This window comes from Triturus cristatus, chromosome 11 (genome assembly GCF_964204655.1).
Source record: "Triturus cristatus chromosome 11, aTriCri1.1, whole genome shotgun sequence".
NCBI lineage: Eukaryota > Metazoa > Chordata > Amphibia > Caudata > Salamandridae > Triturus > Triturus cristatus.
Window position 1 is genome coordinate 740,273,911 of NC_140594.1, and position 15,427 is coordinate 740,289,337.

At 46.5% G+C, this 15,427-nt stretch overlaps 1 protein-coding gene across 1 annotated transcript in view; it reads left to right on the forward strand.

Annotated features, from left to right (window-relative positions):
* The window catches only part of CUL3 (cullin 3), a 611,025-nt gene that overhangs the window by 161,772 nt on the left and 433,826 nt on the right, over positions 1-15,427 (forward strand). The window contains exon 4 of the mRNA XM_085634401.1: positions 1,400-1,560. Coding sequence (XP_085490527.1) covers positions 1,400-1,560 — 161 coding nt within the window. The remainder of the gene's footprint in view (positions 1-1,399; positions 1,561-15,427) is intronic.

A 15,427-nucleotide genomic window follows, 5' to 3' on the forward strand; every position in this document is an offset into this window, starting at 1 on the left:
TTTCTCACAGGCTGCAGTTTTCTTTGGAATTCATTTGCAAATTCTTGAACCCATGTTCGTCCTGGGGTACTGTAGGGCAAGTGATGGATTACAGCTTCTACTTCTGGCAATACCTAATTAACGTTCATGACCCCAAGTGACCCATGCTCCTGGCAATTTTCTGCGAAATCCTACATTTCGAAACTATTTTGGAAGAAGCATAAATGATTGATATCTAATTCTTCATTTAGTATTAAAACCTTGCTAAATCTTTAATCCGCTACTAAAGATATTGAATACCTGTACACTTCCGACCACTAGCTAATGATTGCTTTCTCACCAAACGGATAAAAAAAGTGGCGTCCACCAGATACTGGAATTTATTGAAACAAGTACACGTTTTACGTTTCACAGATTAATTTACATCTCCTGCAAAGTTGCTGAATTTATCCCTGTCTCTACTGTACATGATTAGCTCCGAACACGGGCTGATTCTGATGGGGCAACCGCATTGATTACGTTAGATGTCTGCAGCATTTGACTTGGTCCATCACCCACATTTGTTGATCACTCAACAGAAGTGTGTATTCAGAGCAATGCCTTTAATTGAATAACATCCCTCCTTGCAAAACAAGTCCACATTATCTTCTCTACCTGAATATATTCCTGCCCTGTACCACCCACAAGTTGGGGTTCCTAAGGACTCAGCAATGTCTGCCGTTCTTGTCAATATCCATCTTAACCATCTGCCAGGCCTTACTCTATCCTTAGATCATAATGTATTGATTGAGCAGATGATGCACAGGTCATCAAATTCCAGAGCCTTTGTGACAATGTACCCTCAGTGCCTTGCTTTTTTTATTCCAAAAATTGAATGACGGCTAACGAGCTTAATTCAGTCTTCACAAAACTGAAATTCTCAAATTGGGCTACATACACAGGATAGCTGACCATGGCCTGTTTGTGCTTGGACAGGCACTCCCTCATCTGAGGTAATAAAAAAGCCAAGGAATCTTCTTAGGTGCAGACCTGACTTGGAAACCCCAAAAAGAGACTATAACAGTGCCTTTTAGGAGTATGTTCAGAATCCTACAGTAGATGTCCCCTACGTCTTCCTGAAATCTCATTAACATCTGTGTTTGGAGTCTGGGTATATCTTAAGGATCGCGGTCTGTATTTTGACTATTATTTCGCTGGGTTACTGTTAGTACTTGTCTTGTTGTGTTGTTCAATGCGTGCCTTAGTTCTTTGAATGTTCATGTTTGCTCTTCACTATATACAAGCATGTAGAATCTGTACAAAACTTAAAAACGTTAGAACTATTGTTAGAGGGGGAAATAAATCCTTATTTGGGAATCTTGAAGCATCTTTTAAATAAATACTTTAACTTGATTAGTAAATTGTATTCTCTTAATTACAGGACCGGGTTTATGTACAGCAAAATAACGTAGAAAATGTCTATAATTTGGGTTTAATAATTTTCCGGGATCAAGTCGTACGGTATGGGTGTATTCGGGATCACTTGAGGCAGACATTGTTGGACATGATTGCAAGAGAGCGCAAAGGTGAAGTTGTCGACAGGTATGATTGCAACCTTTCTACTTGATTACTTAATTTGAATTGTAATTCTAAGGTGTGTCAAAATAATCTTAATCAATGTTCTGTTTGCCATTATGACATAGACGTATGGTTTAACTATATATATATATATATGTATATGTATATATATATATATGTATATATATATATGTATGTATATATATATATATATATATATATAATTTTAAGGAGCCTTTGTTTAAAAATATGTATATTGTGGCGTCAAATCCCTGATTTGAACAGTTACTATAGCAGCAGACTGCTTGTTTCTGGTAAAATGAACTTACTGTAGAGCATTGAGTTGACCTCAAGTATTTGTTCTGTAAATCCAAATAGTAAGAAACAGCCTTTTTTGTGCTTTTATTTTTTTTTTTTTCTGGAGGTGCAGCCAATATATTTCCAACATGTTGCAGGTGTATATTGTAAAGCGGGCTCCAGTGTGGAAGTAATCCAAAGCTCTATATCTTTCGATCTTCTCTTCCTTCCCTTCACAGTCTGACCTCCTGCAAAGTATTCCTGACCTTGCTATGCACCGTGTTGCAACACTTGGCTGTGATTTGCTTATTTCAAATGCACAACATCGTGCCTTTCTAAACAAGTTTTTTATTCAAAAAATACTCAGCAACACACTTCAGTTATAACTACAGAATCATCTGGAAAGTTTCAGTGAGGGTATTCGGTTAATCGCTCATATTCAATACAGTAATTGCATTACAGCATAGTATCAGCGAGTTCAACCTTTGAGACATTCCATTACAATTATGAAACTCCATACGACCCTCCCTCCTATAGCATCATCCACAGTTGTAATATTTCAGGTCTCTCTATATTCCACTCACCGACCCTATACCTTGCCCCACTTCCTCGGGCACCTAGGGCTTTGGTACAATACTTTTTCAGCTGCACAGCGTATATCGAGATCCCCCTTCCACTCTGTAACCCTCGGAGGTTGAATCGCACCCCACGCCCTTGCAATATTTCTTTTTGCCACTATTTCTGCTACCATTAGCCATATCCTAGTGAGACTGGTCATCCCCTGACTCTCACAGTATATGCCATCGAACCTGCAGTCTGACCTCATGAGCCACCACCTCTGACATGACCCGCGCTATCCCATTCCAGTATTGCTGGGTTCGGGGGCAGGCCCATAGTGTGTGAAAGTGCCTACCTCTCCACAGCCCCTTGTGCAATGAGCATGTTCACTGCGGCCCATTCGGTGTAACAACGCCCTAGAGGTATATGATCTGTGCAAAATATGAACCTGTATAAGATCGAAACCGTGCTCTTCTAGCCACCGCCCGGGAACTCTGTTTTGCCTCTGCCCAATCATCATCTTCTGGCAGTTGTTCATCCACCTGGATGTGGGCTCGCAATGCATGTTTCAGTTGCAAATATAGGAACTGTTCCGAGTCAGGCATCTGTACTCTGCCTGTAAATCCGCAAACTCAACAATAGTTTGTCCTCTTCAGAAGTCTCCTAAATAGTTAATCCCAAGAAGCCGCCATTAACGGAAACCCTTCAGTCCGCCAACTTCTTGTAGAAGGTCACTGTCCCGCAAGGGAGTCCTTTCAATTAGTTTCTCTTCCCAGCCCAGGAATTTAGTCACTTACCTTCATATGTGTAAGGTGATCAAGACTGTAAGCCGGTTCCTCTAGACCCACAAATGCCCAAGCATTAACAGTGACCAGCTGCGCAGCCCAGTAATATTTCCTCATATCGGGAATGGCCATCCTTCCCTCAAAACACTCCCCTCTGTAACTTATGCCGGGCTTTCCTGAAGCTTCCACAGTCTCATAGAAGCCGTCTTATTTCATAGTCAATCTTCTGAGATAAGCCTGTTGGTTTCTTACTAGGAGTGTTCTGGAGAACATAAAACAAACGTGGCAATGCCATCATTTTAAACAGTTCAGCTCTTCCTAGTAACAGTGGCAGTTTTGCTTCCTCCAGTGTAGCACATCCCTGCGCAACCCATGTAGTTGTGGGTATAGATGGTCTTCCAGGAAGTCTTTATCTGATTTGGAGACTGTTATGCCCATGTATTTAAACCTATCCTTAATCATTAGGGCTCGTCCACTGGACGGCAGGGCCTGTGTGTCCCCGAATAACACGAATAGGAGGGACTTATCCCAATTTATCTGATAGCTGGAGTAACTACTGAACAGTTGAAATATGTATAGTATGTGCTAATCGAGGAACGGGTGTTCGTGGCATATAACAGTGCCATCAGTGTATAACATTATCTTCTCTTCCCAGCCATTCCCCCTGGATATTCTTTGTATCAGTGGGTCACTCCTTACCCATGTCGCCAGGGCTCTAGAGCTATAGCAAAGAGCATAAGGAGAGAGCGTGCGTCCCTGTCTTGTGCCCTTATACAGAGCACCTGACCTTGAGACACCACCCTGTTCACTCGCACCCTGGGCAGCGGGTTCGTATACAGTAGCCGAACCCAGGCACAGAACTTTATGCCAAAGCACCGCTAACAAATCTGGCCATTCAATACTATCAAAAACCATACCGGCGTCCAGCGATAGTAGCACTGCTTCGTCTTCGGACCTTTCCCTAGTAAGATGTAGTACCCATATAGGCATCTCAAGTTGAGCCTGGTGCTTCTATGGGGCATGAAACCAGATTGAGCAGGGAGAATTATAGATGTTATTACCCCAGTAAGTCTGGTCGCTAGTACCTTAGCCAACAGTTTCGCCTCCATATTTAGTAGCGAGATCGGTCTGTATGATGTGCAGTTGTCAGGGGGTTTGCCCTGTTTTAGATTGACAACAATTGTGGCCAATCGTTGGTCCACTGGAAGACTGCCCTGCTCCAGTGCCTTAAGAAACATACTAAGCATATATGGTGCCACTACCAATGCCACTCCCTTGTACAGTTCTTTCGGCAGGCCGTTACATCCAGCTGCCTTGCCCGACTGCAGGTCTCTAATAGCTCTAATCATATCCTCTACAGTGAGATCCTTCCCAATCTCCTCTCGATCCTGTAGTGTCAGCGTGTGGGGGGGGGGGGGTGCATCATAGAGGAATTCAGCATAGTCTGTCCCTGTTCTACTCGATGCCGATGTATACAAGTTCTCATAGTGACCCACAACTGCTGCGGCTTTCACCTCTGCTGTTTTATAAATTTCTCCCTGCGGAGTACGGACCTCTAGCACCCAATTCCGTTCTTTATTTCTTTTGTCCAACCATGCAATCCGTTTGTTGGCTTAATCTCCCACCTCATAAAGTAGTCTCTGAGTCGCCCAAGCATGCCCCCTGGCTTTCTCCTCAGCTATGTCTCGCATTTCCTGTTGTAAGATCTGGATTTCAGGAATAACCTATGCGTCTGTGTTGGAAGCTGGCTCTGTATATAATATACCAAAGTGAGGTATAGTATGCACAGAGTCCAGTGGAACCCCAAAGGTAGGCAGAGGTAAAAGTAGATAGCTCTTACTCTCTATTTGTGGTAGTGTGGGCGAGCAGTAAGGCTTTATCAGAGGGTAGTGTTAAGCATTTGTTGTACACACTCAATCAGCAAATGATTGAGCACACTCAGACTGAACGTCAGACCAATTGGTTTTGTAGAAAAATATTCTTTTAGTTATTTTATTTCCTATAACCAAGCAAACCTGGAATTGCAGTTGTGTGTGTATATATACTTGAATTTTATTACGGTAGAATAACTGGTAATGCAATGCTTTGAAATATTACACATATACTTTGTATCGACTTTTCAATAGGATGTCAAGTAAATAAATTTACATTTTACCTTCCTTACACAGTATAGTTTACCTGGATACTGCACTGGACATTTCCTGTAAACAGGTCAGTAAAAGTGTTTTGGTTATTTGTATACAGTTTTAGAGACTTTTATAGATTTTCCAAGCAGGGGACAGGCAAGTAGGGCTGGGGCCATGTCAGTGGGCGGCGTCCTCTTCTTAGCTTTGGCAAGGCTGTTCAGTCCTTCTTCTTCTTGGTCGTTGCTTGTCAGAGGAGGCAACGTTCAGGGGTGCCCCCAACTACTAGATGTTTGAGGCATATGAGCTGCAGATTGTACACTATGCATAGATCGCTATCTGGTGTTGGGCTCGGATGCTTGCACGTTGTTGTTGTCTTCGAAGAGTCTTTTCTAGTCACGAGATAGGTGACTCCTCCCTTGGACGATAGTGTGCATGGGCATTGACTCCATCCTCATATTGTTTTTTTCCGCCATTGGGTTCGGATGTAACTTTTGCGCTCCAGTTCGGCACCTTATTCTCCAAACCTTTTTTTACACGCAAACTATCGACTACTCGACGGTATTGTTTCGATCGCGTGCTCTTCGACGCACATCTGAACTACTTGATTCCAGTCATCGACGCGGGCCGCTGGGCCTATAGACTCCGTTCGGGCCTACAGCTCATGGAAAAGACTCCCTTCAAAAAATGCCCCCAGTGTGGAGCGCAATTCCCACTCCGTGACCATCACAAGGTCTGTAACCTGTGTCTCTCGCACAATGAGAACAATTGCCAGGTCTGCGCCTCTTTTCGATCGAAGAAGACCATCCGTGATCGCCGGGCCCGACGACAAGACCCCAAAACAGGACATGTGGCTGCTGTTCCACACAAAAAAGGAAGCTGGACACACCAGACACTCCTGCAGTGCCTGTAAAGAAAAAAGACTGTGCCACTTCACCTATAAGACCCTCTTCTCCTGTCCTGCCTCCTGAGCCTGTTTTTCCTCCTAAGCCTGTCCCTCCGCCACAACCTCCAAGACTTTCACCACCACCGCAGGATGACGATGATTTAGGGGGTGGGGGAGGCAACAATGACCCTTACACTGACCCTGATGACGACACGGACGTACCACAGGACAATTGGGATGATTATGATGACCCAATAGATCCCCCAGACCTCCCTGATCCCCCCAACCATATCCAACAAAGCCATCTTCCCCCAGAGGACAATATTGGCTTCAGTCAGCTTGTAAATAGAGCTGCTCTTTACCATGGTGTTCAGATGCATTCTGACCCTGCAGACGAGGACTTCCTCCTAGACACCTTCGAACAGTCACAGAAGACTGTCCAAATCCTGCCAATTCTAAAAGGGGTTATTAAACATACCCCAGACATATTGAAAGACCCTGTGAGAGCTAGAATTCTCAGTCCCAGGATTGACAAAAAATATAAACCTGCCCCCAATGATCCCACCTACATCAAATGGAAGCTACCCTTAGACTCACTAGTGGTAACTAATGCTAGGAAACGTGCCAACTCATAAACCTCTGGTGACGCACCACCTCCGGATAAGGAATCTAAGTTGCTAGATGCTTCTGGCAAAAGAGTTGCTGCCCAAGCAGCTAATCATTGGCGCATAGCCAACACACAAGTATTACTTGCTAGATACGATAGGGCTCACTATGATCAACTAGAAACCCTATTACAACATTTACCTGATCAATACAAAACCCAGGCAAATGATTTAATTCAAGAGGGCAAATTAATAACCAACGCATTAATCAAGTGTGCCCTTGATGCAGCTGACACAGCCTCTAGGTCCATTGACACTAGTGTGCTAACGACATGCCTGGTTACGCATCTCAGGATTTAAACAAGAGGTACAAACAACTATCCTCAACCAGCCGTTCAATCAGGAACAACTTTTTGGAACGGCTGTAGATACCATTCTAGAAAAGATGGAAAAGGACACGGAGACTGCTAAATCTATGGAAGCATTACAGTCTCCATCCACACGTTGTTCCTTTCGTCGCTCCTTCTATAGAAGAGCATCCAAAAACATTTCAACAGACACCGCCTCCTCTTCCTATAAAATCACCACGCAAACATCCCCCAACAGAGGATATTTTTGAGGCGGATACAGGGGAAATAACAAAGGGAGAGGCCGAGGTAACAACAACACTTGCGCCTCCCCCACTAATAAACAGTGACTTCCCTCAGCTCCCTCCAGACCATTCCACCCCAGTCTGAGGGAGACTCTCACAGTTCCTACCTGTCTGGGATTCCATCACAACAGACAAGTGGGTAAGACAAATTATCCAGTATGGCTACTGCCTGGAACTTACTGCAACCCCACCCCACCATACCACCCAAACAGCGTCCAATGTCCACAGAACACCTCACGCTCTTAAAACCAGAGGTTCTCTCACTGCTTCAAAAGCAGGCAATAGAACTAGTTCCCTTACAGTATCAAGGAACAGGGTTTACTCGCTGTATTTCCTAATTCCCAAAAAGTATGGGACCCTACGGTCAATACTCTACCTCAGACCCCTCAATCTCTATATCCAATCAGATCATTTTCATATGATCACTCTCCAACAGGTCCTCCCACGACTTCAACAAGGCGACTTCCTTTCCATCCTAGATCTCAAAGACTCCTACTTCCACATTCCCATACACCCTGCTCACAGGAAGTATCTAAGGTTCATAGTGGACGGGCAACACTATCAGTTCAAAGTCCTTCCATTTGGGGAGACCACCGCACCCAGAGTGTTCACAAAGTGCCTTGCAGTGGTAGCAGCTCACTTGAGAAGACAACAAATCCATGTCTTTCCATATCTCAACGACTGGCTAATAAAAGCCAAGTCATTCAACCAGTGTGTTCATCACACTCATCAAACCATCCAGCTGCTACACGACTTGGTATTCACAGTAAACTACCCCAAGTCAAATCTTCAGCCCTCCCACATACACCAGTATCTAGGGGCCGCATTAGACACCGCCAGAGCTCTAGCATATCCCAATCCAGCCAGGAATGCCAGTATGCAAACACTAATTTCCAGATTTCAACCATATCATTCCCTCCCAGCAAGGGTATTCATGCAACTCCTAGGGATGATGGCCTCTTGCATCTTTATCATACCTCATGCAAGACTTCAGATGCGCCCCTTACAGGAATGCCTAGCATGTCAGTGGAACCAGGCCCGAGGTCAATTTACAGATCTGGTGTTGGTGGACAGCCGCACACATCGCTCTCTGCAGTGGTGGAACACACGAAACCTTTCCAAAGGGCGGCTGTTCCTCGAGCCGGTTCCACAGATACTGCCAACAGCAGATGCATCACTCACCGGCTGGGGAGCCCATCTCCTAAACCGCACGATTCAAGGCAAAAAGAACACGAAGCAGAAAGTGCTCCACATCAATCACCTAGAATTACTGGCAAATATTTCTAGCACTAAAATCATTCCAAGTACATCTACAGCACAAGACTGTCCTAGTCCGGACAGACAACATGACAGCCATGTATTACATACAGAAATAAGGAGGCACACATTCTTTGCAGCTGTCCCAGCTCGCACAAATCATTTGGAGATGGGCCATTCCACAAAACCTATACCTTCTGGCAGAACATCTTTCAGTAGTTCACAATCAAATTGCGGATCTGCTAAGTCAACAGACACAGCAGATACACGAATGGGAACTTCATCCCCAAGTTCTTCAACCATTTTTTCACATGTGGGGTCAACCAGACATAGATCTGTTCGCCACTCACACAAATGCAAAATGCCCAACCTTCGCCGCCAGGTTTCCACACCCGTTGTCCAAAGGCAATGCGATATGGATGAACTGGTCAGGCAGATTTGCGTACGCTTTTCCACCACTCCCATTGATTCACCTAGTAGTACGCAAGCTCAGACAACAGTCTCTCAAGATGATCCTGGTGGCTCCCACATGGGCACGGCAACCGTGGTTCACAACACTTCTGGAACTCAGTAGTTCCACACCAAAAACTATGCCTCTCCCCAACATTGCTAACTCAGAACCATGGAGAGATAAGGCACCCCGATCCAGGTCAACTGAATCTAGCGATCTGGCTCCTGAAGTCCTAGAGTTCGGTCAAAGAAGCCAGATGCCCTACTACTAGAGCTTGCTATGCAGCAAAATGAAAAGATTTGTCATCTACTGCAATAACAATAAGATTGATCCGCTGGATGCTTCAATCCAAGACATCATTTGCTATTTGCTACACTTACAAAGATGTAATCTAGCATATTCAGCCATACGATTACATCTAGGAGCACTTCTGTTTATTTACGAAACAGACCACACTTGTCAATATTTAGAGTACCTGCAATTAAAGCCTTTATGGAGGGCCTTAAAAGAATAATTCTTCCCAGACTGCTACCCTACCCTCTCCGGTGTGGAATTTAAACATTGTTCTTACCAGGCTCATGGGTCCCCCATTTGAACCTCTACTTAAATGTGAACTTCAGTTCCTCACCTGGAAAGTAGCTTTCCTTGTCACATTTACCTCTCTCAGAAGGGTAAGCGTGATCCAGGTTTTAACCGTACAAGAGCCATTCAAACAAATACATCATAATAAAGTGGTTCTCCGAACATATCCAAAATTCCTTCCCAAAGAAATCTCCGCTTTTCATCTTAACCAGTCAGTTGAGTTACTGGTGTTTTTCCAAAACCCAGACTCTGTGGCCGAGAGAGCTCTTCACACACTAGATGTCAAAATAGCCCTACTTTATTACATTGACAGGACTAAGCCTTTTAGGAAGACAAAACAACTGTTTGTAGCCTTCTCCCCACCTAATAAAGGTAACCCCATCTCCAAAGCTGGGATCGCGAGGTGGATAGTAAAATGCATTCAAATATGCTATCAAAAGGCTAAACGCACATTTGCAAATCCCCCAAGAGCACATTCAATACGCAAACTAGGGGCTTCCATGGCATTTTTAGGTAACATTCCCTTAGATGACATCTGCAAAGCAGCAACATGGTCTACACCACACACCTTCACCAAACACTATTGTGTTGATGTGCAGGCTAAGCAACAAGCTTCTGTAGGCCAGGCTGTTCTTAAAACACTTTTTCAAACTACTGCAACAGATACAGGTGACCACTGCTAGGAGAGACACTGCTGTACAGTCTTTGCATAGTGTACAATCTGCAGCTCATATGCCTCGAACGGAAAATGCTACTTACCAGTATGCATCTGTTCTTGGCATGTAGAGCTGCAGAGTTGTACACGCCCACCCGCCTCCCCAGAACCTGTATCTGTTCCAGTATTATCTTAATTAGATACTTTCACATGGACATCTCTTACTTCTTACTGACTCCATCGTTTCCCATCATGGCGAAAAACAATATGAGGATGGAGTCGATGCCTATGCGCACTATCGTCCAAGGGAGGAGTTGCCGATCTCATGACTACAAAAGACTCTTCCAAGACAACAACAATGTGCAAGCATCCGAGTGCAACACCAGATGGCGATCTATGCATGGTGTACAACTCTGCAGCTCTACATGCCAAGAACAGATGCATACTGGTAAGTAGCAGTTTCCTTAGGGGTGTTACAGGTAGGTAAAAGGTTTGGACCAATAAGTCCCTTCCTTGGGGTGGGTACACCCCCTATTATGCCACCCTCCAGTGTGAGGGGGGCATATGCCGCACTTTGTTTGGCTGGATCCCCGCATCTGCAAGATGGTGGGGACTGAGAGTTGTGCTTCACCTCACCTCCTCCACCTGAGAGGTGGGGTTGGCAAAGGTGGGCACACCTCCCTTCCTCAATTGGTTTTCCCGCTGGTTCTCCAGCCCAAAGTGGTGGTCAGAACCAGTGGGGACCAGTTGCTGGAAGCAGCAAAAGGCCTGGGGAAGCTCACGAAGGCGGCATACCTTTGAAGCTTCCCCTTTGTGGACCCTGCCCATCCTGGGGGAGGATGCTTGGCACCTCGTCCCAGGATGTGCATTGTTTCAGGCCCCCTAGAGCAGCAGGCTCTCGACCCAGGGGTCCAGAAACATGTCTGATTGTGGCAGCGGTGGAACAGACACTCAGCCTGGACACTAGTGTTAGGTCATTTTTCTGGGAGCATCTCTAAGATGCCCTGTGTGTGCATTTTTCATTAACTCCCTCACTGGCATCAGTGTGGGTTTTATGTGCTGAGAAGCTTGATACCAAACTTCTCAGTTTTCAGTAAAGCCATTATGGTACCGCAGAGTTCGTAATGACAAACTCCCAGCCCCATATACTCTTAATGGCATTACTGCACTTGCAATGTCTAAGAATTGGCTTACACAATGTAGGGGTGCAGGGCTCATGCACCTGTACCCTCACCACTGGTATAGTGCACCCATCTAGAGGAGTGGCTGATCTATTGTAGGAGAGTGGCATAGACTGCATAGTTGCCCCCAACTTTTTGCTGATGTTTTGACTGTTTTATGACTCTAGCCAGGCTGTGGCCCTGCTATACAGGACCCCAGCCTATCTGCTTCCTCTCTTAAACGATGTGAGTTCCCTAGGTACAACCCAATTGGATACTGAGGATACCCTGGCAGTCCCTTGTAGATGGTACCCAGGGCATGGGTCCCTCAGTAGGCCTACCAGGGCTGCAGCACTTATTGTGCCACCCTGGGACAGCCATACAAACTGACACCACCCGACCACTACTGTAGTCTGGGTAAGGTGGTGCTAGCACCCCTTACAGGGATATAGGTACCCTATATCCCACCCTATTACAGCACATATACTCTCATAGGTCACCCCCTATAGCAGGCCTTGGTAATCCTACAAGGCAGGGTGCTGAGGTATGTGTGAGGGGGGACCCCTACCTGAGTAGGGCCTCTCTGCAACCTTCGTAAAATCATTGCTGGGTTGTTTGTAGTGTAACCATACCATATACTCTTAACCGCATTATATGTGTATCGCGATAGCGTGATAACTTGAGAATGGCTACACAGAACCATATCGTGTTTGGTGTCAAACATGTAGGAATCCTACCCCCAGTCCAGCCATGGGCATGAGGGCACGATTTCCCTCTGCTAGAGGGGCGATATGGGAAAAGCGGCAGAATTTAGACACCAATTTAAAAGTGCACACGTAGTACAAAATGGCTACTACCCGCCACCCACGCGACTCTGGCTGGCTGTTGCTGGGGAAAATCCCAGCCTCGCCAGCTGGACAATAGGGCTCCTGTGGCAGGGAGGTGCTAGCACCTCCCCAGACAGGATATGTGGATTGGAACTGGGTGGGTGCACCATATGTTGCCTTTCCGAGTTGCACGTAGGCTGCTACAGCGCTTACATTCTGCATACACCGCCTGGAACCGGTCCAGGGGCATCCTGCCCCTCGCCCAGGCAGGAAACACACAAATGGGAGTGGGTGTAGCCACCCTTTCCCGCCTCAACTCTCATTGGTAGGCTCTGATCTGGACCCTCCCCATATCTTCTGGATAAAGGTAAATACTGTGTTCCCAGAGCCTCAGATTAATCTTGGACTTAACAGCCTTGACCTTCGACGAGCTGCTGCCCAGCTGACTGAAGAAATCTCCCTTGGGGTAAAGGAGTTACCCCCCTGCTTGGCAGGCACCTGAAACACTGCAAGTGACCCGGTTGGAACTTCGCGGCTCTTACGGACTTCGTCGACTCCCAGCAACCTTGAGGTGGGTTTCCTGAGCATCCCAGAGGCCAGTGAGTATGCACAGCAAATCTGAGCACCATGGACCGCGTGGGTGCCGAGATCCCCAATACCCCAGGACACCGGCCACCTCTTGCATAGCACACGACCCTGACCAGTGGGGAAGTTTTGCTTTGGCCCATTATTGAGCCAACCTCTCAGCAGCAACTGTGCCAAAGATCAGCGCCCTAGCCCCCTCCGGTGGCCCGTGGGCTCCCTTTTACGCACTCCAAATTGCTGCCTCCCGCGGTCCCTTGTCTTTCGACTGGTGGGCCCCAGCAGAGGTCAATCTCGACTTTCAAGAGTTCCCCTGGTTGCTCCAGGCCTGCTCTACAGTCTCTCCAAAGGAGACCTCTCACAGACCTCGTGGGTCTGCACCAGTAGCTGATTTGTTCATCTTGCGTGGGTTGCGGTTGCCAAGGCTTAGTGAATCCAATCCGGACACTAACACCGCAGCGACCCTCATCCGACGTGGGGCAGTCACCCTCCAGAAGCTGGCCTTCCTTGAAGCCTCCCGGAGCCTGTGGCTGCAGATCCAAGCTACACCTCTTTCCACTTGAAGCACACGACATTGAAGGGCTCTTTCCTCTGAGCTCCCTGGTCACTGTGCCGTGACCCAGACTCTGTCCCCTCTGCTTTCAGGTTCTCCTCTACAAGATCTACTACTTCATTCTTCACGACATCAACGCTTTTGGCTAGCAGCAGTTTTGTACATTTTCCCATTGCAAATCAGCCCGCGACCCGACATCGAAAACGACCTATGCACCCGGCTTCCCTGGGGCAGGTAACAGTGGTACCCCGGTACTCTCGTGGTAGTGGGCACCTCAAAGGCTTATCTCAAAGCCCTTAACTTTGAACTCCTGCTAGAAGTGTCTTTAATCTTTTAAAATCAAACCGCGACATTCTCCATAGGCTTTAATAGAGATCCCGATAGCAGCTATTTGCACTGCACGCGTCTCCCGTGGGTCCCCTTCCTCATAACCTGGGGTGGATTCTTAAGGGGCCAGCGATCCTAAATGCCCTAGGCATTGTCTGTAGAATTTTCGTGGTTCTTATACCACTTTTTTAATATATGGTTTAATCCCCCCCTGGGGCCCTGTGATTCCAGTGCTATTTATTGTATCTATCAATGCTTGTTTGAATTGTAACTTTGCCTCTAGCCTCATAAAGAGACTTGTGGGATTCTGTTTAGAATAAATACATATATTTTATATATATACCTGTGTGGACTACTCTTTCATTTGGTCATTCAAGAGGTTATCTATGGTAAATCAATAAGCTTAACACTCCTTCAAGACTTAGCCTGAAGGCTGCTCTCCACAGCTACCACTACGATAGCTTTCTTTAAAGGTTGTCTTAAACCTATCACCATAAGAGTCGAATTGGACTGGTACAAGGTGTCCCCTATAACTAGAGGACAGCATATGCCAGACCAACTTCTCACATCTATGCCAGGGCTGTGGGTTGCTGTGTGCCATATCGATTCTTCACTTTTCAGGCTGCGTGTTTTGGTGCAGAACAAAGGCAGTATGTGAGTGTAGAGGTACAGGGCATCTAAGGGTGGCACAATAAGTGCTGCAGCCCTTAGAGGCCTTCTCTGGTCACAGTGCCCTTGGTACCTGTGGTAGCATTTACCAGGGGCTGACCTGTGGCCAGAGAGTGCCGATTGAGTTTGGTCTTCAATGCAGTTTTAGGGAAAGAACACAGGCCCTGGGAACCTGATTGGCAGGAACCCGGGGCACACTCAAAGTACACCAGCAGTTCAGCAAAAAGTGGGGGCAACCATGCAGAAAGAGGGCACTTTCTCACAGTCTGGCGTCCCAGACTCCCTGGCTGTCGTTTCTAGACGAGTAATTTCCTTCTCTAGGGCTGCGTATTGAAACATACATCCACTCCATAACACATGGCTAAAAGACATTATCATTGGCAATGCCATTAGCTCTCAGATTACAGTGACCCATTGGCTTTGCCAATGCTTGTTTCTTTTTTTTTAAGGACTCTGAGTGTAGGTTTTCCAGCTGTCTCCCTCATGCACTTCTCCGTGTTCCTCCTAAGTTTTGCAGTTCTTGATTCCCTACCACCACTGTTTGCTCACCCAGCACCACCCACCCTCTGTCTGTTTGTTCCCACACCCGCTCACCCTGCGCTGTCAGTGTGTTTGCCCATCTTCTTCCTCCCTGCCATTGTTCATATGTTTGCCCATCAACTCCCTCCTGTCCTGTCTGTGTGCTGCCCTAGCCAATCCCTCCCGCCCTCGGTAGCTTGCTTACTTTCGAATTGCCACCTGCCCTCTGTTGTCAGCTTGCTGCCCCTTCCTCTCCAGCCCTTTATCAGATCACTGCCCCCGTCACTGCTCTCTCCCTCATTTGTCACCTAGGGTCCCCATGCCATTCCTGCTCACACTCTGTTGTCCAGGACTGTGCCTACCCTCCTGACTTTCCTCGGTCATCTTTCTGTACCAGCTCCTG